Source organism: Zasmidium cellare, assembly GCF_010093935.1.
Source record: "Zasmidium cellare ATCC 36951 unplaced genomic scaffold M409scaffold_18, whole genome shotgun sequence".
Lineage (NCBI taxonomy): Eukaryota > Fungi > Ascomycota > Dothideomycetes > Mycosphaerellales > Mycosphaerellaceae > Zasmidium > Zasmidium cellare.
The window spans coordinates 302,044-329,875 of record NW_022986962.1 but is presented as its reverse complement, the minus strand read 5'-3'; the positions used below and the strand labels follow the sequence as shown (position 1 = coordinate 329,875).

Below are 27,832 nucleotides of genomic sequence, written 5' to 3'. Positions count from 1 at the left end.
TAGAGAGCGAGCAAGACATCTAATCCCGCTTGGTTTTCAAAACTTTCAACCTCACTTCACCCTTCCCTTCCTTCCACATGAACGCTCATTCATTTAACCAGCACCCTCAACCCTCTACTCTCCCTACTCGCCTTGGGCGTAATGAAATCAAACACCACATCGATATCCCTCCCCCGCTCCGTCTCCCACACCTCCACCTCAAACCTCCTCACCACCGCCGCCAACGCCATGTAAATCTCCGCCTGCGCGAGGTTCTGGCCGATGCAGTTCCGCGTGCCTTTGCTGTAAGGGACTACGTATCTCTTGAGGTCTTGAGATGGCGGGGAGAGGAAGCGGGCCGGGGAGAAGGTTTTGGGCGAGGGGAAGAGGGAGGGGGTGTGGTGCTGGGTGAGGATGGACATGCTGATTGGGGTGTTTGGGGGGATTAGGTGTGTTGGGGCGGTGGGTGTGGGGAAGGGCGTTGGGATGGGGTCATGGGAGATCCGGGCAAGGCGGTGGATGTTGCCGGGGGAGAGGCGGTGGCCTTCGGTTATGACCTGGAGAGGGTTAGAGAGGGTTTGGTTTGGTAGGGGAGGGGGTGGGGCGTACGGCGGAGAGGTATTCGAGATTCTCGAGTTCGTGTAGTGGAGGGAGGATCCTTGGGTCCGGCATTGCGGTTTCGAGTTCTCCCTTCAGTCGCGCGAGGACGTCTGCATTGTCGAGGATGTGGAACATGGTAGTGTTCAAGTGATGCGCCGTCGTCGTCTGGCCCGCGCCGATGAGATTCTGGGCTTCTTCGGTGAAGTGCGTCAGATTCCTATCGGCGAGAGGCAGGTCCGGGGATGTGAGGAACTCGTGGAAGATGGTGAGGTTGTCAGTTTCTTTGTCTTGCTCTGGGTTGTCCATGATGGTTTGGATTTGCTCGCTGAGGTCCTTTTGGTATTTTATCACGGTTGTGATATGTGGGTTGAGTTTCTCTACCACCCAGAGCGGGAGGTTCTTCATCAGAGCTGGGAGCCAGGGGAAGAACTGGTTGATGTAGCAGCCTTCGAGGATCGAGTCGACGGCGTCCATCCAGTAAGGGGCGAAGTCGAGGTCGTCCAAGGCGCCGTAGGATTTGGCGAAGGCGTACTCGCTCACGACGTCGATCGTCAATGCTGCAAAGGCGTAGCGAAGCGACAATGGCTTCCCGGTCCCTCTGAATTCCTCAATCCGTTTGCAGAGTTTCTCGACATGCCCACTGATCCTCCCCTCAAGCTCATAGACACTCTTCTTCGAAAAGAACTTATTCAACGGCATCCTCCTCCCTCGATGGACGTGATGCTCTACGCTTGCGAAAAACGACGACGGCGTCCCGACCATGTCCGCGGAGAATTTCCATTTGTCTCGGGGGTTGGAGGCGGATGTGTAGAGTTGGGAGTAGAAGTCTGGGGAGGAGATGTGCAGTTCGTAAGGGGAGATGCGGATTATGGGGCCGTATTGGTCGTGGAGATTGTTGATGAGGAATTGGTATTGGCCGCTGCGGAGGACGTCGTGGTAGAATTCGTAGAGCTGGGTGCAGGCTGCTATCTTTGGTCCTGGAAACTTCGCCAGGGGGTGGAGGGTGAGACGGTAGATGATGATGCTGATTGAGTAGATTGTCCATGTTGCGAGGAGTGCGACTATGATGGTCGTTAGGGGCCATCCCTCGAGCAGCGGCTTAATTTCCATCTCTCGAAGTATGTCCATGTTGATGAGGCGTCGACGTCACGGGTGAAGTGAAGCAGTACAACACATACCTGCAGCTCGGTGCCGTTTGGCGCTGCTTTGCTTGCATTAGCTTGTCCTTCGATTCGACGGCTGTTGGATGTCTGCCGTGGTGGATCCAACCACATGGTAACGAAGGCAGCAGACTGGATAGACTTGAATGCATCTGAACCAATTCGGGGTGTTGTGGTGGTTGGTGGTTGGTGGGTGATATGAGCTGGCTTCTTGGGCGTACCTTCATGTTCTCTCGACTTCCCAGCTCGCAATAGAGCTCGTGCACATATGAGCGTTGTACTTGAACGCGAAGACAGGCAAGCTGTCGCCATTTGGGTTTGATGGAAGATGTGCATCCTCAGGTGATGTCGATGTCCTTCAGACCAGCCCCTTCGCTGTCATTGAAGTACGAAATCAAACGAAAATGAGGAAAGAATGTGAAACTCGAATCAATCACCCATCGTGCCCGGACGCTTTATTCTTGAACGCCTTCTAAGATCTCGTGCCCATTTGCGGACTTGTGTTGGGTGGTATAAGTCGCATATAAGTTTCCACACGCGCCAAAATTCGACCAATTCGTGATAAGGTCCTGTCGATGTCGACAGCGAGCAACAGCGACCGCATTTCAGCGGGGTTTCCATTATTGGGCCCAGCATTAAGTATCTTACAAAACTGACTCGTCGACGGTTCGAGTGAAGTCCGCACTGTAGGAACGTAAAGGCGAGGCTCTCGTAGCAAGTGAGGTCAAGTTGCGGATCCAGATCGAACGTCGTAACCTTCACGGACTCTTTTCCTCTCGACTTGCACTATTCGGCTCGTGATGTCTGTATTAGTGTCTTTGCCATATTTTAGACTTGAGGACATGTCCGTCTGATACATGGAAAATTAATTGTCCGGCCACGGACACCGCTGCTTCCCTAGAAAGAGAGCACTTGTTCTGTCTGCAGTAGGTCCTCCACGTGTATTTCGGCTTGACCTCACTCGTAGCATGTGTTGCAGGAGACGGAGATTCGATATGTTGTCGCTATTATGAGCCCACCCTGATGTGAGGACTGCTAAATCGGAATCAAACTGCTCCACCGCAATGCCGAAACTTCCCCCAACTCACCTCCATTTTCGCACACTGCGATGCTTTCATCACGGCTTCTTTCCCGGATCCCGAAACAGTACAGACACCTTGACAATCTTCCGTTGCTCAACAAGTCGTACATGACGCCCGTTGCCGGATCTTCAAGCTTGGTCTTCTTGGGTTTCTTGGCTGGTCCCAATTTTGCATCATTCGGAGATGCTTGCTGTGTGGCTTTTCCAGGCGCGAAGCAACGTTTCTTATCAAGCCAAGACCGACAACTCAGCTTCCAAGAAAGAATAACGAGAACAAGCACGGAGTTGATACATGCCTTTTGCAAGCTTTGAAACAGCCAAAGTGATGAGCCCGTGGGTGGCTTGTATGGGATGATTGGAAGCCTCACTTGCGGTGAGTTGTGAGAAACAAGGCACGACGCTTTCTCATGTCCAACACGGCGTCTCTGCAGCAACTGTGACGCGTGAAGCTGAACATGGCCTTTGGACTTCGGAGACTTGGCCTCTCGGCTTTCAACCACACAGTGGCACAAACTCGAACGGTATGGATGTGCAAGCCCGCGCTTGGACAACGATGATGTTCCTGCGGCGGTTGAGCGGATGCTTATCCCGCCTCATGTAGCGTTACCCAATGCGATTGCCCAAGTCTGGGCGTCGTCGTCGCCTGCCTGAGCTTGGCGGTGAGGGAGAGTGGGCTGAGGGCTGGTGGTTGGGAGGACCTGGCTGGAAGTCAGAGTGGGGGTGAACGGTTCTTTTCGAAAAAAGTAATTGCAGCGTTACACGGGCAACGAGCCTTGTGCCAATGCCCATTGCTCCTTGATCAAAAGGATCGTTGGAAGCCTTCCTTTGTCCTCGTCTCCTCGTCTCCTCCCCAGATCCACCTCCACTGCCCTGTACTTCTCCAGCAAACTACTGCACCATCGATCCAGCTCCTCGCGAACCTCGCCGAGGACGAAATAGAGTCGGGTTCATTGTTAATTCCCGCGCTCTCATTCAGCGAAGCTTATCGAGAGTTATTGTAGCCGAGGAAACGCGTCTACTAGCTCCTGCAAGCAGTCCTTAGCCCCTCGTCATAGCTTCGAGCTCGATCTTCGGTCGAATTCAACTCCAGTCACCATTGAACTTGCTTCTCCCTCCTGCTACAGCCGTCCACGCGACTGACTCCTAGCACACCCTGAGGAGCAGCAGCAGAGTAGCTGGGAGAGGCTGCAACCGCGACCATGTCGAACAACGAATCCGCTGTCGTCGACGGCGACTTCGGCACGCCGCACCTTGACGGCGACACCCACCAGAATGCCAATACCGTCCACTCGCGCCTGAGGGCCAACAGCTCCATCATGCAGCTCAACAAGATTCTCGTCGCCAACCGAGGCGAAATCCCCATCCGTATCTTCCGTACCGCACACGAGCTCTCCCTCCAGACCGTGGCTGTCTACAGTCATGAGGACCGATTGGGCATGCACAGGCAGAAGGCCGACGAGGCCTATGTTATCGGAAAGAGAGGGCAATACACGCCCGTCGGAGCATACCTCGCAGGTGACGAGATCATCAAGATCGCTAAAGAACACGGTAAGCACCAAGCTGCCCAACAAGGCTACTACGCCATTGAGCATGCATGACTTTTGGAGACATTGAGCAGTTTCTAATGCGTCTAATAGGTGTCGACCTTATCCACCCCGGCTATGGCTTTCTCAGCGAGAACTACGAGTTTGCAAAGGCCGTCGAAGCCGCTGGCCTTATCTGGGTCGGACCCCGCCCAGAGACCATCAACGACCTTGGTGACAAGGTCTCAGCCCGTATTCTGGCTCAGAAGGCGGATGTCCCCACCGTTCCTGGTACTCCTGGCCCAGTGGCCAGATTCGAGGAGGCCAAGACCTTCACCGATGAGTATGGCTTCCCCATCATCATCAAGGCTGCCTTTGGTGGTGGTGGCCGAGGTATGCGTGTCGTCTGGAAGCAAGAAGAGCTGAAGGACTCCTTCGAGCGTGCCACTTCCGAGGCAAAGTCCGCATTCGGCAACGGCACCGTCTTCATTGAGCGCTTCCTCTACCGACCGAAGCATATCGAAGTGCAGTTGCTCGGTGACAGCTACGGTAACGTCGTTCACCTGTACGAGCGTGACTGCTCTGTGCAGCGTCGTCACCAAAAGGTCGTTGAGCTGGCGCCAGCAAAGGACCTCCCACAAGAGACCAGAGACGCGATCCTCAACGATGCCGTCAGACTCGCAAAGTCTGCCAACTACCGCAACGCCGGTACTGCTGAGTTCTTGGTCGACCAAGAGAACCGCCACTACTTCATTGAGATCAACCCACGTATCCAGGTCGAGCACACCATCACTGAGGAAATCACTGGCATCGACATTGTGGCAGCTCAGATTCAGATTGCAGCTGGTGCTTCGCTCCAGCAGCTCGGCCTTACTCAAGATCGCATCTCTACGCGCGGTTTCGCCATCCAGTGCCGTATCACTACCGAAGACCCTGCCAATGGCTTCAGCCCAGATACCGGCAAGATCGAGGTTTATAGAAGCGCCGGCGGAAATGGGGTGCGATTAGACGGGTAAGTTCACTTTTCAAACACCACGGTAGTTTTGCTACTAACAGTTTGCAGTGGCAACGGATTCGCCGGCGCAGTCATCACACCTTACTACGACAGCATGTTGGTCAAGTGCACTTGCCACGGCTCCACCTACGAGATCGCCCGTAGAAAGGTTCTCCGCGCTCTGGTTGAGTTCCGTATTCGCGGCCTGAAGACGAACATCCCATTCTTGACCTCTCTCCTCACCAACCCGACCTTCATCGACGGCACGTGCTGGACGACTTTCATCGATGACACACCCGAGCTGTTCAGGCTTGTTGGCAGCCAGAACCGCGCCCAAAAGCTGCTCAGCTACCTTAGCGAGCTCATCGTCAACGGTCCACAGGTCGTGGGCCAAATTGGCGAGTCCAAGCTCAAGGGCGAGATTGTCATTCCAGATCTTACCGACCACAAGGGCAACGTCATCGACACCTCAAAGCCGAGCGAGAAGGGATGGAGAAACATCATCGTTGAGAAGGGCCCAGAGGCCTTCGCCAAGGCAGTAAGACAGAACAAGGGCTGCTTGATCATGGATACCACGTGGCGTGATGCCCACCAGTCTCTGCTGGCAACGAGAATGCGAACCATCGACATGCTCAATATTGCCAACCAGACCAGCTACGCGCTCAGCAACGCTTGGGCTCTCGAGTGCTGGGGTGGTGCTACCTTTGACGTGGCCATGCGATTCTTGTACGAGGACCCGTGGAAGCGTCTGCGAGAGATGAGGAAGCTTGTGCCCAACATTCCCTTCCAGATGCTGCTCCGTGGCGCCAACGGTGTTGCATACTCGTCGCTGCCAGACAACGCCATCTATCATTTCTGCGAACAAGCTAAGAAGAATGGTATGGACATCTTCCGTGTCTTCGACGCATTGAACGATATGGAGCAGCTCGAGGTCGGTGTCAAGGCCGTCCTCAAGGCTGGAGGTGTTGCTGAGGGTACAGTGGTAAGTATCGATCATCCACATACGCAGATGAGATTGCTGACTGTTCGCCAATCTAGTGCTACTCTGGTGACATGTTGAACCCAGACAAGAAGTACAATCTCGAGTACTACATGGGATGCGTTGACCGCATTGTCAAGATGGGCGCTCACATTCTCGGTAAGATATGAAAGAAGACAGGCGACTTGAACATCGACTAACCATTTGCAGGCATCAAGGACATGGCTGGTGTCCTCAAGCCCAAGGCTGCGACCCTCTTGGTTGGCACGATCCGCAAGAAGTACCCAGACCTCCCTATTCACGTCCATACTCACGACTCAGCCGGTACCGGTGTCGCATCGATGGTCGCCTGCGCTCAAGCTGGTGCAGATGGTGTGGATGCCGCGACTGACAGCTTGTCTGGAACTACGTCGCAGCCCAGCATTGGCGCTCTTGTCGCGTCTTTGGAAGGCAGCGACTTCGAGTCCGGACTGGATGCTACCCTGCTCCGCCAGATCGACGCGTACTGGGCTCAAGTCCGCATGATGTATTCACCGTTCGAGGCATGGCTCACCGGCCCCGATCCAGAAGTCTACGAGCACGAGATCCCAGGTGGTCAACTCACCAACTTGATCTTCCAAGCTTCCCAACAAGGTCTCGGTGAGCAGTGGGCTCAGACCAAGAAGGCATACGAACAGGCCAACGATCTCCTGGGAGACATTGTCAAGGTCACGCCAACTTCCAAGGTCGTGGGTGATCTTGCTCAGTTCATGGTCGCCAACAACCTTACACCAAAGGATGTGCACGAGAAGGCCGAACAGCTCGATTTCCCCTCATCAGTACTTGAGTTCTTCGAGGGTCTGATGGGCCAGCCATACGGTGGCTTCCCAGAGCCATTCCGTTCCAAGGCTCTCCGTGACCGTAGAAAGATGGACAAGAGACCAGGACACTACCTCAAGCCCATCAACTTCGACGAGGTCCGCCAGAAGCTGAGGGAAGACTGGGGCGGCTGCTCCGAGACCGACGTCGCCAGCTACGTCATGTATTCGAAGGTGTTCGAGGACTACAAGAAGTGGACGTCCAAATTCGGAGACCTCTCCGTCCTGCCCACCAAGTACTTCCTCAACAAGCCAGAAATCGGCGAGGAGTTCCACGTCGAGCTCGAGAAGGGCAAGATCATCATCCTGAAGCTCCTTGCAATCGGTCCGCTTAGTGAGCAGACGGGCAATCGCGAGGTCTTCTTCGAGACGAATGGTGAGATGCGAGCCGTGACCGTGACGGACCAGCACGCCGCCATCGAGAACGTGTCGCGCGCCAAGGCCGACCCCAACGACAGCAGCCAGGTCGGCGCGCCGATGCAGGGTATGGTCGTCGAGGTCCGTCTGCAGGAGGGCCACGATGTCAACAAGGGCGACCCCATCGCCATTCTCAGCGCTATGAAGATGGAGATGGTGATTTCTGCACCGCACTCTGGAAAGGTCGAGGCGCTGAGTGTCAAGGAGGGCGATTCCGTGGATTCGCAGGACTTGATATGCAAGATCGTGAAGTAGGCTGGGGACGCTGTTATGAAGAGAACTAGCTATGCTGTTGGAAGTTTAGTAGCTCAATGATGAATGAATGTTTGAGTTAAGATGAAGTGTTTGCAATCACTGCTATCCTCACGTCCGTCCTCACGTCTATGCTCACTGCTGTCCTCACTGCTATGCTTACTTGTTGCTCCTCTAGGCTCACTTCCAAACTCTACCCTTCAATGCTATCTTCACTGCCATGATCACTTTCATTTATTCACTTCCAAGTTCTACCCTCACTCTCACCCACACTCCCCACCTCACTGCCAACCTCACTTCTGTCCTCACCTCAATCTACAATCTTAAGTCCTGCGACTTCGCAAGTCATCCTCATCACATGTCACATGGGAAAAAAAAATTCCCCAAAGCAGCCCAGGCCGAGCACATGCGTCCAAGACAGGAACAGGCAAAGATCGACGACCGCGAAGAAGAACTTGCCCGAGGTAAAAGTTCTACAAAATGTCGCATCCGATCCTACCCTTCCCTTTCCACATGACGGGCGCTATTGTTCCGAAGTCGATCACCTCTTTTGACCAGACGCGAAAAGAAAAAACAAGAATCGAGGAAATCGTTGTCGCTCGGATTAATCCCCACCGAATCTCGGCAACGATTCCCGACTCCAGATTCCAACAAGACGAACAGGAAAGTCACCACGACTCACGAACGACGAGGAATCTGCGGGGGATACGCGACCGGGAATAGCATGTGCCACATACTAGTGTTCCGACTATTCGAGGGTCTCGTTAGTATGTAAGCGGAATGCAGGGTGGTTATGTTATTAAGGGATATGTATCGGTAGGAAGAGGGACGTGTTCCGAGTATGCCCGAGGGTTTGTTCGGGTGGGTGCTTGCTGGGGTGTGATGAGGGGGATGGGGCGTAGGCGAGGGTCGGAGTGCATGCATGAGGGTTGGTTTGGGGATGGGATGGGGATGGGGATGGGTATGGGTTGTTGTGGGATTGTGGGACGGAGGAAGATGTGGTCGAAGGTAGGTATGCCTGGCCTTGTCTTTGGTGGAAGGAATGAATAGAGGACTCGCATCTCCATGTTGAAGGCGTACAGCGTCGAGCTCCTCGTGAGAGGAATCTCTTGCAGCTCCTCGTGAGGGTTGGAAAGGAATCGAGACCATACTTGACGTTGAAGAGTCGAACTTCGACTGATCCTGTCTCCGTACTGTCGTCTGGTATACTCGTACATCTATTACCCATCCCTTCGTATGTTTCTATCCTCTATCCTCAAAACTGTTCGTTGAGCTGAGTCTGTACTCCCGTGTGCCCAAAACCCCCAGCGCCGCGCTTGAAAAGCAAGCAATCCAATCAACCCAGAAAGCAGATCTCTTATGCAGCAACCATCTCAATCTTCTTCCCCTTGATGCTCTTCCACTCGAAACACACCGCACCCACGATTGATGCAGCTCCCAATGCAACACCCACATAGAACGTATCTGTGATTGCCCCATTGTAGGCCTCCCTCACGCCTGTAAGATACTGCGGCGGAATAGCCTGCTGCAGTGTCGTGGCTCCCGCTGCAAGAACCTTCGCAGGGTCGAGATCGGGTACGAGGGATTTGAGGTTCTTGAGAAGACTGTTCGTGAACACGTTCTGGGCGACAGAGACGAACAGCGCGCCGCCGAGAGTTTGGGCGAACATGATAATGGCTGTGCCGATAGGGACGTCCGCTGTAGGAAGGACGGCCTGGATGGCGATGATGGTTTGTTGCATTCCCAATCCGACGCCGATACCGAAGAGGGCTTGGTAGCCAATCCATTCGGGGGATCCGGTGGTGGGTTCGAACGTCGTGAGCAGGCCGGCGCCAATAGACAGTAGGACGCTGGAGGCAATGACGAATGGTGTGTAGTATCCTAGCGCCGTGACAGCACCACCGGCGATCATGGAAACGATGACGAGGCCGAGGATTAAGGGGATGTTCATGATTCCAGACCTGACAGCGCTTGCGCCTTTGATGGCCTGGAACCAGATGGGCAGATAGTAGACGAATGTGAAAAAGGCGGCACCGAGGGTTGCTCCGAACCATGCGGCTGCAGCGACGGAGCGTTGCTTGATGATTCGGGGTGGAACGGTGGCGTTGTCTTTCTTCCAGAATTGGATCGCGATGAAGGCGACGAGAAGGACGGCGAAGACGACAAAGAGGGCGATGATGCGGCCATTGCTCCATCTGTGGAGAGGAGGAGGGTTAGCGACGACCCAATACTCGAACTCCGTACGGCTGTTGCACTTACTCGTACTTGCTTCCTCCCCATTGTAGCGCCAGCAAGAGGCAGACGATCATTGGCAAGAAGATGATGGTACCGAACACATCAAATTGCTCAAACTTTTCCTTCCAGGTGGCTCCGAGGCTCTTGGCGCTGGCTTTAGGGTGGTAGAAGATGATGATGAAGAGCACCGTCACAGCGCCGATAGGCAAGTTGATGTAGAAGCACCATCTCCATGAAAGGTGGTCTGTGAAAGCTGTCGAGAATGTCAGCTTCCTCGTTGTGGAGAAGAATGCAAGGAATCGAACATACCACCACCCATCAAAGGACCGACAACAGAGGCAATACCATACATCCCTCCAACAACACCCATGTAGAGTGCACGCTTCTCAAGAGGCGCGACAGTCGACAGGATCAGTATAGCTCCGGCGAAAATACCAGCAGAGCCAAGTCCAGCCTATTGCACATTAGCCTCGTTCAACAACCCCAATGTGGAAAATACTCACCACCGCACGTCCAATAATCAAAGCAGTCGAGTTCGGCGCCGCACCACAGACCGCAGAACCAATTTCAAAAACGCCAATAGCGGTCAAGTACACCCACTTGATGCTGTAGAAAGTGTACAGCTTGCCGAAGAAGAGCTGGAACGCGCAAGTCGTCAACAAATATGAACTGGCATACCAACCGACGTCGTTGATCGAGTGGAACTGATCCGTGATTTTGGGGATGGCGGTGGAGATGATGGTGTTGTCGAGCGCCATGAGGAAAACCGAAAGACACAGCGCGATCATGATGAGGGCGAGCTTCATGGCCTTGGGGTATTCGATTTCTTCTTCTTGCTGTTGGGTCGCATCGAGGCCGTCATGATCGCTTGCTTGGTCCGAAGGGGCGACGGATGCTACAACGGGTGTAGTCGACTCGGTTGGGCCGTCCTTCTTCTCCATGTCGCCTTCGCTGCCGTTGCGTGATGAGGGGAGACTGTGTGTTGATGTTTGGACATCTTCTCGCTTGCGGAAGAACTTCATGCTGGGCGAAGTGGGCTGTTTTCTGGTTTCTGTCGATTCTCTAAACTGCGTGTAGAAGGACTTTTGAACCGCAAATAGTGCACTGTCTCCTCTGTGTATTTGGCGCCGTGACTCAGAATTCTTCGTAGTGTGTCGCTTATGAGAGAAAGCGAAGCAGAGGTGATGGAGAAAAGCACCGCCACCCGAGTACCTTCTCTTTTCGCACTTTTGAAAGTCCAGCGGGAAAGCAACAAACAGAATGCGAAAGAGAAGACTTAAACGAGCCAGCACCCGAAGAGAGAAGAAAAGTCGCAGCCTTGAGCAAGTACCTTGTTTAGCGAAGCGCGAACGCGACGTCAACAACAAACGGTCTACCAGTGGGAAATACGACTCTTCTTTTTCGTCCGGCACGGTTTAATTGATGGTGACACCGGAAAAAGCACATTCCACGTTCCGGCTACCCTCTGTTTGCGTGCTTGCATACGGCGTTAAGAGCAACACCGACGGCGTTCAAGAAGCAGGAGAGCACATTATTGCCACGTGCGAGACGTAGTGCGCGCCTCTGCAGAAGCCATTGGAAAAGAGGAGGACGTTGAGACAAAGCCACCTCCCCTAGTGGGATGCCGAATGAAGGAGTTGTCCCGGGGCCGGTCGACCCGTTGATACAATTGGTTGGTTAGACGACGGAAACGGGGTTCGTATCGGTTTTGCTCTCCGCTCCTCCCAATCTTGCTGAGCCTATTCGCACTTCATCAGGTCTCGGCCTGTCCGATGACTACGCGAGACACCTCCTGACCACTGCCATGCTGTTGCATTGGAGTGGTTCGTGTATGCGGGTTGTGCGAGAGGTGGTATGTGAGTGGTGAGTCATGCTACGTTAATGCGAGTCTTTGTGGACACGATCCCCAGCTGCTTTGGCCGTCGCCGCTTTTCGACACGACTGGCCTCTTCTACAGAAAGAGTATACTGGAGCACTGTATCGCACCTTTGTCACATACAATGACTCGCCAACACGTACTGCGCGAGAACTGACTTCCCGCGTCGCGATCAAAGAATTGCACGAGGAAGAAGGCACAACGACAAGTCCTACTACACCACAACCCTACCCTACTGGGACCTAGCGATCCTACGGTATAGAAAGCTCCCGGTATCATACGCCCGCACAGTCCTCGACGAGCGTGGACAGCGCTGTGCCCTCCTGCATCTCCCCTGTACCAGAAGCGCTCTCTCAAAGGCCCCTCTCCGACACCGACGACTACACCTAGACCTGGCACGAGTCCCTGTTGACGAATGGCGATCTCGAAAATGAAGACGGAGTAGTGATACTTGGTCGGACTAGCTAAACGCTCAATGGATGGAGACGGGGTATGTATCGAGTTCGGGAGACGATTTGTTGTCTTAGCGAAGGCAAGGGATACAAGCATCGGGAGGAGAGATCTCTTCACAGCAGCTTTGAAAGGTAGGTCTTTCCATGGCTGGTCGACGTTTGAGAGGCAAGTATACCATGCGTACCATACATGAACACGAAGTCCCTCTCCTCAACTCCACCATCTCCCTAAAGAAAACCTTCATCCTCCCCCATCTCTGCTGCGACCTCATCACCCCTCCCACAGCCTCATCACCCACCCCTAACCGCCCCCACCAAATTCCCCCCCCCCTCCCTAACCCTCCCCATCCCCTCCACAACCTCCCCAACCAAACCCGCCACCCGTCCCCCATCAACCCTCTCAATCCTCCAAACCTGACACCCGCTCCGTCCAAACCTCCCCACACTCCCCCCACCCGCACAAATCCCATGAAACTGCGCCCCACAATACTGCAGCGGCACCCACTGCGGCGGACTGCACGTGCCCGTGATTCTCACTCTGACCCCATCGACCGTCGCGCCTTGGGAGGTGTAGGGCGAGGGGACGACGATTTTGTTGAAGAGGTTGCCGGCTTTGTCGCGCCGGGTGCAGAGTTTTGAGATGGCGGCGTTGATGGAGGGGTTGCGGCGGGCGCAGGCGAGGGCGTTGGTGTAGTCGGAGGTGGCGAGGGGGAGGGGGAGGAGAGCGAGGAGGGTGAGGGTGAGGATGGGGAGGGATAGGAGGTGGATTGATTTCATTAGTTGGGTCGAGAGATGGTTATTTGGATGGATATTGTGTTTGTGTGTAATTGTCTGGAGAACAAGAGCGTCGAGGCATTCCGAAGGGTGTCGACTGGACTCAACTTTCGAGGACAAAGAGAGGCAGCTGTTCTGACAGTGAGCAGGAGACGGACACGGCACAAAGAAAACGAGTCGATGGACAACAAAGAGAAAACGGGCTCTGGTTCGAATCGCATTGCTGCATAGCCATTCCATCTCTGTCTAATCTAACACGACAGAGGAGCAAAGAGCAAAGCCATCCCTCCCTCTCTAGTGAAAACGCCGAACCCGCCCAAAAAACACGCACGCTAGTTCTGGGTATCGTCGCTATCATCTCGCGTAAAGCAATCAAGCTGATTGGATGCATACGCCTTGGTACGACTGTCCTGCAATCGCCCAAGACGTCCAAAGTACTCCTCATCATGCGCCGATGCTGTGTGTGGTCGTGATGTGAATCACGAAGGGAAGGTCTTGTTGCGTGGAAGGTTGAAGTAGTCGCGCGGGAGAGCGTCCGCTGAGACCTTGTTGAGCTTCTGAAGAGCGGCGAGGAGGCCAGTCGAGCCTTGCGTCAAGGTGGCTTGGGCAGTGGTGTTGCGCTTGCCGACCGTGACAGTGAAGACGTCTTCGACTTCGCCTTTCTTGTCGAGCTCGTTAGCCCACTTGAAGATGACCTCGTCTTCACGGTCGTCACCGGCGACGACCATGAAGTCTGGCTTCGACAAGCCCTTCGAAGTGTCGCACAGGGTGTCGTAGACATGCTTAGCGGCGGTGCCCTTGCTAAAGTCCTCCTGCTCGATCAAGACAGCCTGCTTGATAGGCACGGCGTGAATACGCATGGATTTGCACGAGCCGTTGATCTGATCGACACACTCACCAGCCTGGCGGATGGCGGCCTCTTGATCAACGGACTTCTCGTAGCGGAAGAAGAGACTGCAGCGACGCTCTTCGATGTAGCTTCCCTCCAGTCTCTCTTGGTAGTACTCGAGGATAGTACGGACTTGCTGCTTCCACTGAGCGACCGTATCGAGGTCGACAAAGTGCGTCCACTCGATCTCTTGAACACCGAATTCTCGCACGAAGCAGCCGTTCTCAGCAATGAGGCCGACCTTGGGGAGCGTGCGGAAATGGTTCTCCAACTCCTCTGGGCGGCGTCCGGACATGACGTAGACCACGTTCTTCGGATCAGCCATGAGATCGTTCATAGTGTCGATGACACGGACAGGCGAGCCAAGTGGAATGCCAGAACTAGTCTTGTGAGGGGCGAGGGTCCCTTCGTAGTCGATGATGAAGAGCCTCCGCTCCGACGACTTGTACTTCTCGACAAGTTGCGAAACCGACAGACGAGGAACAGCCGCAGATGAGTGCTCGTGGTGTTCCTGGTACGCGTGGTCCAGATCTTCCTTCAGCTTCTCAGCCCAGTACGCACCGGTCTTCGTCTCGACAATCGCATGCAACTTATCCCAGCGAGCCCTCCTGTCCTCATTTCCCATCTCCAAAGCTTTCTTGATGGCGTCCGCCTGGCCAGTGTAGTCCCACGGATTGATTGGGATCGCCAAGTCACCGAAGAGGATTGCGCTGCCGGTGAACTCACTCAGGATGAGAGGACCATACTTCTTCTCGCTGCCTCTGCCATCTTGACAAGCAACATACTCATGTGCCGTTAGGTTCATACCATCTCGCAGAGCCGAAATCATGAGAACATCAGCCACGGTGAGCAAGGCGATGTATTGAGTGAAGTCGATGTCCTGCCGAAGGAACACGAGTGGCTGGTGTGCGAGCGTGGAGTGGACAGAATCGATGCGGGTGCAGATGTCCGAAACTGTGGTGAGAAGCTCCGTCTGAGCGTTGGTCGATGTTGCCACCTGAATCATGACAACCTTCTCACGCCATTCAGGATGACGATTGAGGAACAGCTCGTACGCCAGCAACTTCTGGCGAACGCCGTGAACGTGATCGAGGCGGTCGCGAGCCACAATGATGGTCTTGCCCTTGTACTTCTCGATGATGGTCTTCACCCACTGCTGAACTTCTTCATCATGACGAGCCTCGTCGAACATGATGGGGTTGATGCCGATAGGACGGTTGGTGACGTTCACAAAGTGATCGTCAATCTGAACACCCTCGGCAGTGGTCTCGACGGCCAGTAGGCGACTGCAAGTTTGTAGAAAATGGCTCGAGTACTCCTCGGATTGGAAACCGATGAGATTAGCGCCGAGCATGCCTTCGAGAAGTTCCTTGCGGGTCGACAAGCAGCGGAAGATTTCAGAAGATGGGAAGGCAGTGTGCAGGAAGAAGCCGATCTTCGCGTCTGGAAGCTTGTCGCGAACCATCTTGGGAACGAGCAAAAGATGGTAGTCGTGAACCCAGATGGTGTCACCCTTCTTGTAGCTGGCAACGACCTGGTCTGCGAAGGCCTGGTTGACATTCTTGTAGAACTTCCAGCTGTGGTCGGCATAGGCCTTGCTCTTTGGGTGGTCGGGCACCTGGTAGTGGAAGATGGGCCAAAGGATGGTCTTGCAGTGGTGAACGTAGTGGCCGTCGATATCGGTATCCTTGCAGTAGATGACTTGCGAGTGATGGTCGTTGAGCAACTTGTCCGCAATGTCCTCCTTGACATTCTCAGGCAGAGCGTCGGTTGGGAAACCGAGCGTACCGATCCAAGTGGTGCCAGGGCCGTCATGCGAGTCTTGAGCAGTCTCGCGAATGGCATTGACTAGGCCGCCGTTGCCGTGGACTGCTGGCTCCACTGTCCATGACTTGCCTTCATAGCCTCGCTCGGAGCTGCCAGCACGCGATTTGTAGTTCCCATGCGGAGACGGCTTGGTCACTCTCCGACCCTGCTTCCGCTGCTCGCGCTCCTTCTGTTCTCGGATCTCATCGTAGACCTTTGCGAAGTCCTGAATCGAAGCGGAGGGCAAAGGACCTGCGCGCGAACGTGGCTGGTTGAAGACTCCGGTCGAGCCCCATTCGGCGTGGGTATCGCTTCGAAGCAGAGAGCGTGGATCGCCGGGCTTCGCGAAGTGGCGCTTCTTCGCATCTATGCCTGGAGTGAAGAAGCCCTCGTTGGCGATCTGCTGTTGGATGCCAGGAGTGAGGGGTGGTGGGGTTGGGCCGCCCGCATTGAACAGACTCGCGGCGCTCTGGCGCGTTGGTAGGTCGATTGCGGAAGCGACTCGCTGCTCGAGCTTGAATGGCGGGCTACGACGGCGTGGAGTTGCCTTGTCCTCGTGGAAGTTGACGGTGTTTGGTAGGAAGCTGGTAAGATGTCAGCAATGTCATTAAAAGGTGTGATGCTGCCTGAGCCGACTCACAGCGTGACAGTCAACGTGGTCGCCATGTTGGCGGTGCCGACTCGTTGCGAGCTGTTCCTGTGGTTTGGTGTGTGCTGCTACTGAGAGGTTGAATTGGTGTATGGAAAGCGGCAAGTAGTGGAGAGTGAGCTCAAGTGGTGTTGCAAGCTCGTGAAGAAGTTGCGGTTGAGCGCAAAGTTTCAGAAGAGTGAGAGGTGGGTGACTTGGTGGAACGAGCAAACAGCGGTTGCATGTGCTTGCGGCGAAGCCAGGGTCAAGGTGAGGTCGAAGGGAGGAAGAAAGACGACAGACGCCCTTTCCGAGTCGGGGAAGAGTCAAGAATGGTCGAGGGTTTTCGCTGAGAGCATCACCAGCTTGTCACGTTGCGATGGATCCTGGGTGTTCTCCTAATAGTTCTGATCATTACACCACTGTGACATCAGTCCCCTTGCGTGCCTTGTTTACCAACGACAAAAATTCTAGGAGGTCTATCCTAGTCACTTTAGCCTTCCGCTACTGCTTCCTTCCGAGTTTTAGTCTTCTCGCTTGACCCTCTTGCCGACGCGCCGACACATGGGCAACAGCACTGCACGTCTCGAAGCTTCTTCCTTCATACCGACACTGTCTAAAAGAATGCATTGCATTGCATCAATCACGCGTACTTCCATCTACGCATCGCTCGATGCACCCCTCGGCATACCGCGAAGGGACTCGGCAAGCCACAACGGACGCGACAGACTCGACCGACGACGTGATGGTGACTTGATAGTGATGAAAAGCAACAACTTGCTCCGCATGGCCGCATGTGCTGAGCCTCTCATGATCAACAGCCTATCGACTCCACCAGAGCTCTCCACGTGTCACCGACCGCAGCGTCGGATTCCCTCTCACTCTCTCACTGCCCCGTGATAACGCGGCTCCAATCCCTCCTTCGGCGACCTCCATCTACGTACGCAGAAGCTCGACCACTCACTACTCCCCACGGGGTGTGAAACAAGCGTGCCATCTGGAGAAATTGCAGCCCCGCCTCAAAATCAGAGTTTCACCCCGTCTAGGACTGTCAAACACTTGAGGCCCAAACACCTTGTCCAAGCATCCGTCAGAAGAAATTCCCCATCAAGGTATCCCTGCCATGACAGCGGCCACTCGCATCACGACGCCCACGCGTGCGTCGGCATGCCGATCCGTGATTTGCCACCACAGCTGCCGATGCTCCACGGATCTGGGTTCGAATCGTGAGGCTGAATGCATGGACGAAGTCACGGTCAGGAATCAGCATCATCATACAGCTGGATCGTCGTCTTCCGCGAAGTCCTTGCTGGCAGACAGAACGACAGCGAGCACAGCCACGCGTTCATCCAACTGCCTTCGGTGACCGTCCAGTCAATACAATCTCCTGGCATGCCGAGGTGTGATACACCCCTTCAAACCAGGCCAAACAATCACAGCAAAAGGTTACATGTCAGTCGGTGGGCACAAACGCCACCCGCGCCACGTCCACCGCGTTGGAATCACAAGCGTCATGGCTGCCCATTGCCTTGGAATTGTGTGTTCCAGCGAACATGTTGCACACCGCTGCCAAATCGATGGCCGGGACCGCTGGGAAACACAGGGCGGCATGCTGTATGAATGACCGAGGCGTCGTTGAATCATGTGATGAACATCGTCGACAGTGAAGGACAACTCATACCCTTCACCGCTGAAGCCGAGTATCGCTCATCAGAAGTATGAGAATACCCATATAGTCCATAAAAGTAAGGCCTCCTGTCTCATCCCATTCACATCCCCTTTCTCTCTTCATCCCATTCAAACAAAAAGTTTCCAACGCCAGGCACCGTCTCAAAAAGTCCCTCCGTACCAACCTGCACCGTCGATCAAGTTTCTGCAAGCCACGAGTCATGCCAAAAACAGCTTCACTTGTTCCGTGGCACGTGGCTGAGTCGACGAAAAAGAAGCCAGCGCTGTAACAACCCTAGCATCGGACTTTCACATGGAGAAGGATGTACATCATGTGGAACGTTGCACGTGGCTGGGTCATGACGCCTCTCCTTTCGCAACACACGAGATCGCAGGGCGTAGTATCGAAACCTTCGGTGGCTGGCAGTCGCACGAGATAGCGAGGATGATGGGGGCGCGAGAAGGAGAGGCAGAGACGTCTGTTCAAGGTCGATCGTCTCTCCTCAACGAAGGCAGAATATCCCGACAAGAGGCAGCAACAGGACCAGAAATCAGAACCAGCACGAGAAGATCAAACGCAAAGAACTCAGCATGTATTACCCGACTCCCCATGCACTGAACTAAGTAGCAACAACCCCCGATCCGCTGAGCCAGAAAAACCGACCGATCCCATCCCAGTAAACACCTCATTACGCCTCTATCGCAAGGGAGTCCCTAAAACCTCCACGCGTACGTGGAAAGCCGGACGAAAAAAGCAGAAAAAGCAGAGAAACAGAAAAAGCGCCACATGCTCGCAACACACCCCAGCGATCTTCATCTTCATCTTCATCCTCATCTCATCATACTTCCACAGTCCCACGCCCCATCGTGTCGTCCCTTCCCCACGGCGTGCTCATCGAAGAAGAAAAAAAATTCAAAAATTGGTTGGGTATACTCTGCGAAAAGGCAAAAACGAAGCAAGCCGAATCCACACGCGCAGAAAAAGGTCCAGTCGATCGCAAAGAAGAAGAAGAGCAGCAAAAAGAGGCAACCTCTATCGTACTCGTTCTCTAAAAGAGGAAACTCGGAAAGCAGCAAAGAAGTCTAGGCGAAGAAGACAGGAAGTCGAAAGGATCTGCTCTGTTTAACGCCGTCGTTATCGTCGTGAGTAGAAAGGTGGTTGTGGTTGGTTTGGTTTGGTATCAATTTCGATCCGATTCGGTCCAGGAAGTTGTCGCCCGCCCATTTCTGAGTGGCCCATATCCATTGCGAGTCGAGGGATCCGTTTCCGGTCTCTTCATCTCGTCTCGTGTGTTCAGTGGAGATATCTCATCTCATCTCGTTCATTCTATGCTCATCCCACAGCTCGAACAGTGCTCGTGCTATCCGAGGAGCTCTCGCTGAGACTCCTCATCTGCATGGCCGCGTCCGCAGCTTGCTTCTGGGCTACGACCTCGCGAGCGTAGAATTCCACAAGCATTGTTCCATAGGCTTCGATTTCTTCGACAGGGACCGAGAGTCGGAAGTCGTTTAGGAGGAGGAATTGCAGTTCGAGGTGGTTGAGTTCGGGGAGAGGAAGACCGCCAACCTAGGATATTCCTGTTAGCACTGTCATTTCCTCAGCTGATCGGTTTGATTTACCTTTGCATATCTCGAATTGGTGTAGAAAATGTCCGAGAAAAACTTGCTCGCGCACGTCACGCCCGCAATCACAAGTCGGTGGATGTTAAAGCTGTCCACCACGAAGAAGTGCGATAGGTTGTAGGGATCGATGCCTGAAGGCTCGGGCGGTATTGATGGCGATTCGGGCTGCGTCGGTCGGCTGTGCGGCGTTCCTGGCGCGCCTGTCTCTCGTCGTGAACTCTTAGATTCCATTCCGCCCGAATGAGGTGGCGTCGCTTGTTGCGTTCCAGAGGGCGTCGTCGCTGTCACTCCCTCCATGCCGTCTGGTCCCAGTGATTCTGTAGAAGAGCTGCGGCTCTCCACGCTCTGCGAGTTCGCCTCACGCAAGCTCTGCATGGGTCCTGCATTCACCCTCTCGGTCATGCGATCAAAGTAGACCAACAAGCTCAGAAAGACCTCATAGCTCGTCGGGCAGTACTTGTTGATTCTGCTCAGATAGCTCAAGATTGTTATGCTCGGCACATTCTTCCCGTGGAACGCCAAAACGCTGCTGGTTTGAGGGTTCATGTGGGAAGCCGCGTCGATTGAAGGCGGCTGTCGGTGGAGGTGCTCGTGCTGCAAATCGTTCGTAGTCGTGATCTTGGTCAACAGACCAGCCACCATCTCGATAATGTGCTCCACCTTCATTTCACTAATCTCATATTGCGGTCCATCGTCTCGCTCGCCGCGTGAGCGTGATCGGCTCCTGCTTCGAATCTCCGAAAAGCTTCGCATGTCCTCCGTCGCGAAGCTTTGAATGTGCTCCAAATCTCGAACCTTGATCTTCCTCGGTCGCGCTGATGGCGTGCGAGGATCTGCTGCTGGGTCTGCCGCAGGTTGAGGTCCATCTGAAGGTGGAGGCTCGGTTTGTGCTCCTAAAGGAGGGCTCGGCGGTCGCTGCGCGGGCTGCGCTTGTGCTGGATTGCGCGCATCCTGCTGCGCGGGCGCATCTTGATCTCTCTGACTAGCGCGTTGATGTGGTGCGACGACAGACGAGCTAGGTGCTCTCTGCGCCGAATCGGACATATGTGCCTCTGATCGTGACGGCGTGCGGCTTCGACTCGGCGGGGGACTCTGATTATGCGTACGTGGTGTTTCGCGGAAGATGTCGTGTTGGGAATGGCTGGACGAGGGGTGGAAGAAGGAGTTCACGGCATCGAGTACGACCGAGCCCATGTTCTATGGGAGTGTGGTTCGAGCAGGCGCGTGTGGGAGACGATGTTCTGGGGAAGACAGAATCAGTTGAGTCCGCATGTGTGAAGTCCGAGGTATGTCTGGGTCGGGATTGTGTCGTCGGTGGTGGTGTTGGAGGTCGGGTGGAGGTGTTTGCCGAGACACGTGTCGCATGTGAATGTTGAGCGCGCCGGCGTGGTGATGGTGCCGGGTGATGGTTGCACGCCCGTGAGGTAATGAACGGCAGCGCAACACAGTCGCGGGCGAGCTCGTCGTTTGGGGTGGGGGGATATCAGGGAGGAGAGTTGTCGCAGGGTGTTGTAGATGAGGGATGCCGATAACAGGCGGTGGGCGGCGAGCAATGACGCTATGGCCGCAACCAAGATCGGCGCTCTGTGGGATAGACAGTTACATACCTCGTGCATTCCCTGCTCTCGCAATGTGTTCAGGAGGCGCTGTGCTCGGAGTCAAGCGAGCAGCGTTGACGGTGGTGTTTGGTTCGAGCCAGAGGTCATCGAGAATAATCGCAAAGCACTGGCAGGCTGATCTTCGCTAGTTCAACGCCACGGCCGCCCGTATAGCTTTCGTTGAACCTCTCTCTTCCAGGGTCTCGTATAACGCATATAACAAGAGCCTTGCTAAGAATCAGTCAATCGGGCAATATCTGAGATATAACTGATTCGGCGTAGTTAAAGTAGTACTTCTCTCCATTTTCTACACATGCCATCTCCTGAGCACATCCATCCCATCAACAATGCCTCCCGCGCCGAGCTAGTGATGCGTGTTAGGGGAAGGAACCGGCGCCTCAAGCTGGTAGTGCGAGCCATCCTGCCTGTCCCACGCGTATGAAGAGAGCACGTGAAGATTGTTCGCATCTGGCTGCCAGAACGACATTCCAATCCCACACCATGCTCTCGGTCTTTGGGACTTTTGTTGCAGCGTGTGTGGAAAGTGTTTCCTCTTGTTACATTCAAAGAGGACACGCCTCCTTGGGTATTGGTACATACATCTTGTGCGGCCGCTTTCTCGGCCGTTTTCCTCGCTGTATCATGCTCTCTCAACGCCATTCCCGTATGCTACATGCCACACCGAGCGTTTAAGGCTTCTCAGTGCCTGGCCCCTCGTAGTTTCGATCGGGCAGGTACAGATGCCGTACCGCACCACTCTTGGTGAGCACGACCATCCGAATCACGCCTCCTGAGCTGCCATCCCACTTGATCGCCTCTTGCAGTGCTCCCTTGACGAAGCTGATGCCCTCCGCCTCGGTCATGTCCTCCTTCCAGTTCGCGTCGCAGTATCCGTAGATGTACGTCGAACCTGAGCCGCCAATCGAGTACGCTTGCTTGTGCAGAGAGCCGCCCAGTGGGATCGAGTAGACTTGTCCGCCATGTCTCTGATCCCATCCCGCGATGATGATGCCCGCGCTCAACATATCCTTGTTCTCGTAACACAGCTCTTGGAACAGTGCAGCGGCGGTCTGGGTGGTCGGTGGCTCGTCGTTGGTGATGCCGTACATGCCGAGATGGTACTGGACGATGTCGGCGACGGCTTGAGTGTCGGCGGCAGAGCCTGACCGGCAACACCAGATGGTGTCGTGGACTTGTGTGAGCTTGTCGGTGACACGGTTCGCGATGTATGCGCCGGTGGTCGTGCGGCTGTCGGCGCCCAGGATGACACCGTCGCGGAAGTTGATGGCCATGATGGATGTGCCGAGATTGACCTCGCCGGACTTGAGGTGGTTCATGTCGAGATGGATGCCATCTAGAATGGAGTGAGCATGTGATCGTGATAGGTATAGAATGTCTCGTGCCTACCCTCGCCCAGAGCACCCGTTTGGTAGATCATGATTGCGGATTCGCCTTGTTCGTGTCGATGGTGTCAATTGTTCGAGTTCGGGGTTATTGACAAGGTCGAGTGGGTGAATGTGTGGTTTTGGGGGTTTGGTGATGGATCGAAGCTCGCCAGCCAGGCACCGCGAGTTGACGTGGAGCAACAGCTTCCAGTCCGGTGGCCAAAGCTTCTCGCCTGACTTCACGTCGTCTTGGTCACATCTGACCCTGCCGGAAACACCCTGGACAACACATGCAAGCCAATGGCAATGGCGAGGTGACCAGAATGACCAGATCCAACACACCGGTGTAGACCTCACATTCGCCCTCCTTGCGCCCCCAAAATTCTGAGCCTCCCGCAAGGCAACAACAATGTCCTCAATCTGGCCCTGGCTTAGGCTGCCCTTCTACATAGGAGCTGCAAGTGTCAGTCTGGGCAGCGGTGCACTATACTACTTTCAAAAGTACTCATCTTCTTTTCCGCTCGTTGGCACATGCGATGCTGAGCATATTCTACAGCGAAATCATCTACCCGCGAAACCTGCCCCCAGGCGCCCGAACTGAAGTCCCCAAACCTGAACAATTCGGCATCCAAGACTACGAAGAACTCTCACTGTCGACCTCAGATGGCGAGACTCTGAATGCTTTCTTGGTCAAACCGCCCAACAAATCACAAGCGAAACCCATCACGATCGTCTCATTCCATGGCAACGCAGGAAACGTCGGCCATCGGCTCCCCATCGCCAAGTACCTCGCCCACGAACTACAATGCACGACGCTCATGGTCGAATACCGTGGATACGGCAAGTCCACCGGCAACCCCAACGAGAAAGGTCTAGCAATCGATGCGCAGACGGGCTTGGATTTCGTTCGCAGTCGAAAGGATCTCAGCAACAATCGCATCGTCATCTATGGCCAGAGTCTCGGTGGTGCAGTGAGCATCGATCTCGTCGCGAAGAACAAAGCTACGGGTGACATCAAGGGCCTCATCCTGGAGAACACGTTCCTCAGTATCGCCAAGATGGTACCCAAAGTCCTACCCATGGCGAAAATACTGGTGCCTCTGTGTCACGAGCACTGGCGAAGTGAGCAGATGATTCCGCAGATTACGGATGTTCCCATCTTGTTTCTCAGCGGTTTGAAGGACGAGATTGTACCGTGAGTCTTCGAATAACCTCGATCTTCCAACTTTCCAGTGCTGACACATCATACAGCCCACAACACATGAAAGAGCTCTTCAAACTCTGCCGTTCACAAAAAGTCATGTGGAGAGAGCTACCCAACGGCGATCACAACAGCAGCGTGGCCGAGCCAGGGTATTTCAGCCACATTGAGGAATTCCTGCGTAGACATGTATTATGAGAATAGAATAGATGTTCAACCTTCAGCATCCTTCTCCAGGCTTGGAATTGTACGGCCATCTTTCGCCCGCTAAGCTGCAATGATACGGTGCTGGTATCGAAAGGGAGCATATCCATCGGAATTACCCTCTCGAACGTTCCGGCGGAACCTTGCGCCCAAGCTCCACCGGAAAGCACCTTCTCCATCTGCAGCAGCTTGCTACAGATCTCTTTCAATCCAACAATACCGGGACTCGATAATTCCAGAGCACTGCCGATACCATGCCGAAGGAGTCTGTTCGTCCACGGAAACATGTTCGCAATGCGTGCGAGCGGTGTCGCAAGCAAAAGTTGAAGGTGGGTCTTTCCAAACCCGGGAGGGGGCTTTGCTTACAATGTTGATGGGCGGATAGTGCGATGACCAGAGACCGTGCACATTATGTATGAGAGCTGGTATTGACTGCATTGCTGGCCATGCGAGGGTTTCGAAGAAACGTCGAGTTCACGATGAGCAATCCAATCGACTTAGCCCACCGGAGCCCGGTACAGATGCTAGCGGACTGCAACTGCCTACGCCTGCGGCGGACTCGAGCGCTACGATGGCTTTAGTCGAGGCAGTGAGTCTCTGATGTGTCCTAACTGACTGGCTCATGTTCACGGCCACAGGCATTCCAATACGATGACACACCTGACGCTGATCATGGCCGCACTCCCCTACGTTCTACCGGTACCAGCCTTTACAAGTCGTCGTCGGCTCCAGTGTCATCACCTCGACTTCTAAGCAAATTGACTTTAGCTGTACCTAGTAACGAGACCATCGACCTACTCGTCAAGACCTACTTCGATCGTGTGCATTGGTTCGTTCTAGCCTTCCATCAAGATGACTTCAAACACCGATTGCAAGTCTACCTGGACGATCGAGCCGCGCAAGCAATGGCTCACTTGGAATTGACAGGCTTCTTGAGTACTCTTCTCGCGGTGCTCTGTGTTGGGCTAGAATGCCTCGGTCCTTACCGCACAAGGCTCCTCGAAGAGCAAGGCCTGCAATGCCATGTCCTTCAGAAGAACACCGAACGAGTGTTGAACGAATCTTTCTTGGACATTATATCTCTCGCCACGATAGAGTCCGCACAGACTTGTGTACTGCTATCCGTGTACTACCTCTATCGAGGTAACGTACAGAAAGCCTGGCCGATCTGTGGCTGTGCCTTGCGAATTGCACAAGCACTCGAGCTTCATCGATCAACATCAGCAGAAGACACGAATGATCCGCCTCAGACGCAATCCTATTCATTGCATGTCCCCGAGACACGCAAGAGATGCTGGTGGGCAATATATGAAGTCGAGACGTTTTGCTGCATGCTGTACGGCTACACTCCAGCAATCTGCGACGTTGATTGCAGCGTTGACTTCTTAGATGACTTGCTCGTGCCGGCAAGGCTGGGCCCGAACTTGTTGACTTACAAAAAGCTGATGTCTAGACTTTCAGTCATCATCAAACAGATATTGCAACAGATCTACCGAAGACGAGCGGTGCAGCATGAGGCCGTCAGCAAGTCCAATTACCTACAGTCCATCGTTGCTGAAGTGCAGGGCCTCCACATGAAGTTGGAAGAGTGGCAGTCAAGTCTACCTCTTCATTTGCGGATTGGAACATCTATGGATACGGGCTACAACTCCTTGGACGAGGCCGAGCACGACATAGGCGCGTCTGGCGAGCGGTTTGCTCAGTACGCCGCTCAACTTCAAGCGTTGACTCTGAAACTGGCCTACGACAATACAAGAATCCTGATCCATCGCCGGCTTCTTTCCTTTGACTTCGGTCCACGGTTTCAAGGATCCTCAACAACGATCTCACACGATGCCAAAATCTTCAACAATTGTCTTTCAACGTGCCGCGAAGCCGCTTCACAGACAGTAGAGCTCGGTGCTCTGCCCATCTTCAAATTCGCTGCTCATACCTATGCAGCGGCATTCATCAAAACGCACTTATTCACCGCTGGCGTGGCTCTCTGCTTGAGCGCCATGATCGACCCTCTGAGCGAACAGAACACGAGCGTGAAACGAAACGTCCAGCAGATACTCAAATTGCAGAAAGGCTCACGGGCAGAAATCTTGCCGTCATCGCAGTCGATGAGTATTCTGCAGAAGCTGATGAGGCTGGTGTTGGAGAAGGAGCTGGCGTGCATTCTCAATCCGAGCGCAGAGCACACCGTAGAGACGGTCAGCGGTGGCGATTCCACTCATCAGCATGATGTCCCGGCCGCCAGCGATCAAACAGCGGATGACCTCGCCGCGCCAGGCCAGGCCACATCCGGCCCTTTCGATGCTGCAGAAAGCTGTGCGATCCTGCCCGACCTCCCAAATACATTATTCGACAACCTGCAAGGATTCGAAGACGGTATGCACCATATCGCCCATCCCCGGAAATTCAAATTGCTAACAAGTATACAGCCTTCTCGACTTTCCTCTCAGATCCCCAAGATCCTGCGAATTCCGGATCTGATAGCATCTCTTGGGATCTCGGTCAAGCTTGGATGTGGAACTTTGACCATACGTGAGAGGAGTCGAGCCTAATGGATCAGTTGGAGAGAAACAACACACCCTTCATCGTTTATTGGGACGCCGCCGACATGTTTCGCTGTTTGCGAGAAGCTGGATATGCTAACGAATTTTTGCGAAGCATTCTAATCGCTGCTCAACTCTATCACACCAGATACGACGAAACCCACGCCCGACCTAATACCCACCATCCCCCGCCCCCTCCATCGGCCTAAACTCCACCGTCTTCAACTCCTCCCCAACCCCCCTCCTTACAGCCTCCTCCAAAATCTGCTCCGTAGCCGTCGCCCCAATCCTCGCAACCCCCAACTCCCTCACATGCAACAAATCATCCAAAGTCCTCACACCCCCGTCCGCCTTAATCCCCATCCCCGGCTTGCAAGCCCCCCTCATAAGCCTGAAATCCCCCACCGTCGCCCCCTTATAACTATACAACCCGTTCTCCCGCTTCACAAACCCATACCCCGTACTCGTCTTCACAAACGCCACCCCCACCGCGGAGCAAACCTCGCAGAGCCGCACGATATGTTCCGGAAGGAGGTAGTCGTTCTCGAAAATCACCTTCAACACCGCGCCGCCGCCGCGCACGACGCTCTCGTTCACCCGCCGGATCTCCCCCTCCACGTAATCCCACTCCCCACTCAGCACCTTCCCGACGTTCACCACCATATCCACCTCATCCGCGCCTTGCCGCACGGCGAGCTCCGCCTCGGCGACTTTGATCTCCGTGGCGCTGTTGCCGTGTGGGAAGGCGATGACGGCGCAGACGAGGACGGAGGTGTTTTTGAGGGTGGTTTTGGCGAGGGGGACGTGGTAGGGTTTTATGCAGGCGCTTGCGACGGAGTGTTTTATGCAGAGGGCGAGGCCGCGGGCGAGGTCGGCGTCGGTTAGGGTGGGGTGCAGGAGGGAGTGGTCGATTGTTTTGGCGAGGAGGGAGAGGGTTGTTGTTGTTGCTGTGGTTCGTGATGGGGACATGGTTGTTGGATTGGTTGCCTTTGGAGAGGTGTGAGTTTGAGATGGTTTGGTTGCTTTGGGTGAATGGTGTCTCGCTGTGAGGATGAGGGGCAATTTAACTTCTCTGCGGGTTCTCATGTATATATATATATATGTACATGCC

The 27,832-nt window shown here is 54.4% G+C and overlaps 9 protein-coding genes across 9 annotated transcripts; 2 read left to right on the top strand and 7 right to left on the bottom strand.

Moving 5' to 3' along the window:
* Positions 1–89: 89 nt before the first annotated feature.
* M409DRAFT_66571 (uncharacterized protein) lies at positions 90–1,707 on the bottom strand (the record flags this gene model as incomplete). Its single annotated transcript, XM_033816991.1, has 2 exons — positions 90–536; positions 589–1,707. The coding sequence occupies 2 exons, from the start codon at positions 1,705–1,707 to the stop codon at positions 90–92; spliced, it is 1,566 nt and encodes a 521-aa protein (XP_033667434.1).
* A 2,312-nt stretch (positions 1,708–4,019) lies between these two features.
* On the top strand, positions 4,020–7,845 carry M409DRAFT_23182 (uncharacterized protein; the record flags this gene model as incomplete). Its single annotated transcript, XM_033806668.1, has 5 exons — positions 4,020–4,368; positions 4,458–5,355; positions 5,407–6,319; positions 6,376–6,475; positions 6,527–7,845. 5 exons carry the CDS (start codon positions 4,020–4,022, stop codon positions 7,843–7,845), a joined length of 3,579 nt encoding a protein of 1,192 aa, XP_033667433.1.
* Positions 7,846–9,199: 1,354 nt separating this feature from the next.
* M409DRAFT_23181 (uncharacterized protein) lies at positions 9,200–11,099 on the bottom strand (the record flags this gene model as incomplete). The annotated part of the gene is made up of 4 exons (XM_033806667.1): positions 9,200–10,037; positions 10,102–10,330; positions 10,387–10,531; positions 10,581–11,099. 4 exons carry the CDS (start codon positions 11,097–11,099, stop codon positions 9,200–9,202), a joined length of 1,731 nt encoding a protein of 576 aa, XP_033667432.1.
* Positions 11,100–12,696: 1,597 nt separating this feature from the next.
* M409DRAFT_23180 (uncharacterized protein) lies at positions 12,697–13,182 on the bottom strand (the record flags this gene model as incomplete). The annotated part of the gene is made up of 1 exon (XM_033806666.1): positions 12,697–13,182. One exon carries the CDS (start codon positions 13,180–13,182, stop codon positions 12,697–12,699), a length of 486 nt encoding a protein of 161 aa, XP_033667431.1.
* Positions 13,183–13,658: 476 nt separating this feature from the next.
* M409DRAFT_23179 (glycosyltransferase family 20 protein) lies at positions 13,659–16,540 on the bottom strand (the record flags this gene model as incomplete). Its single annotated transcript, XM_033806665.1, has 2 exons — positions 13,659–16,458; positions 16,515–16,540. 2 exons carry the CDS (start codon positions 16,538–16,540, stop codon positions 13,659–13,661), a joined length of 2,826 nt encoding a protein of 941 aa, XP_033667430.1.
* A 2,963-nt stretch (positions 16,541–19,503) lies between these two features.
* On the bottom strand, positions 19,504–20,987 carry M409DRAFT_23178 (uncharacterized protein; the record flags this gene model as incomplete). Its single annotated transcript, XM_033806664.1, has 2 exons — positions 19,504–19,737; positions 19,791–20,987. The coding sequence occupies 2 exons, from the start codon at positions 20,985–20,987 to the stop codon at positions 19,504–19,506; spliced, it is 1,431 nt and encodes a 476-aa protein (XP_033667429.1).
* Positions 20,988–22,080: 1,093 nt separating this feature from the next.
* M409DRAFT_23177 (uncharacterized protein) lies at positions 22,081–22,829 on the bottom strand (the record flags this gene model as incomplete). The annotated part of the gene is made up of 2 exons (XM_033806663.1): positions 22,081–22,745; positions 22,799–22,829. 2 exons carry the CDS (start codon positions 22,827–22,829, stop codon positions 22,081–22,083), a joined length of 696 nt encoding a protein of 231 aa, XP_033667428.1.
* Positions 22,830–23,185: 356 nt separating this feature from the next.
* On the top strand, positions 23,186–24,175 carry M409DRAFT_66565 (uncharacterized protein; the record flags this gene model as incomplete). The annotated part of the gene is made up of 3 exons (XM_033816990.1): positions 23,186–23,277; positions 23,333–23,971; positions 24,028–24,175. The coding sequence occupies 3 exons, from the start codon at positions 23,186–23,188 to the stop codon at positions 24,173–24,175; spliced, it is 879 nt and encodes a 292-aa protein (XP_033667427.1).
* Positions 24,176–26,892: 2,717 nt separating this feature from the next.
* Positions 26,893–27,690, bottom strand: M409DRAFT_23175 (uncharacterized protein; the record flags this gene model as incomplete). The annotated part of the gene is made up of 1 exon (XM_033806662.1): positions 26,893–27,690. The coding sequence occupies one exon, from the start codon at positions 27,688–27,690 to the stop codon at positions 26,893–26,895; it is 798 nt and encodes a 265-aa protein (XP_033667426.1).
* Between the last annotated feature and the right edge of the window lie 142 nt (positions 27,691–27,832).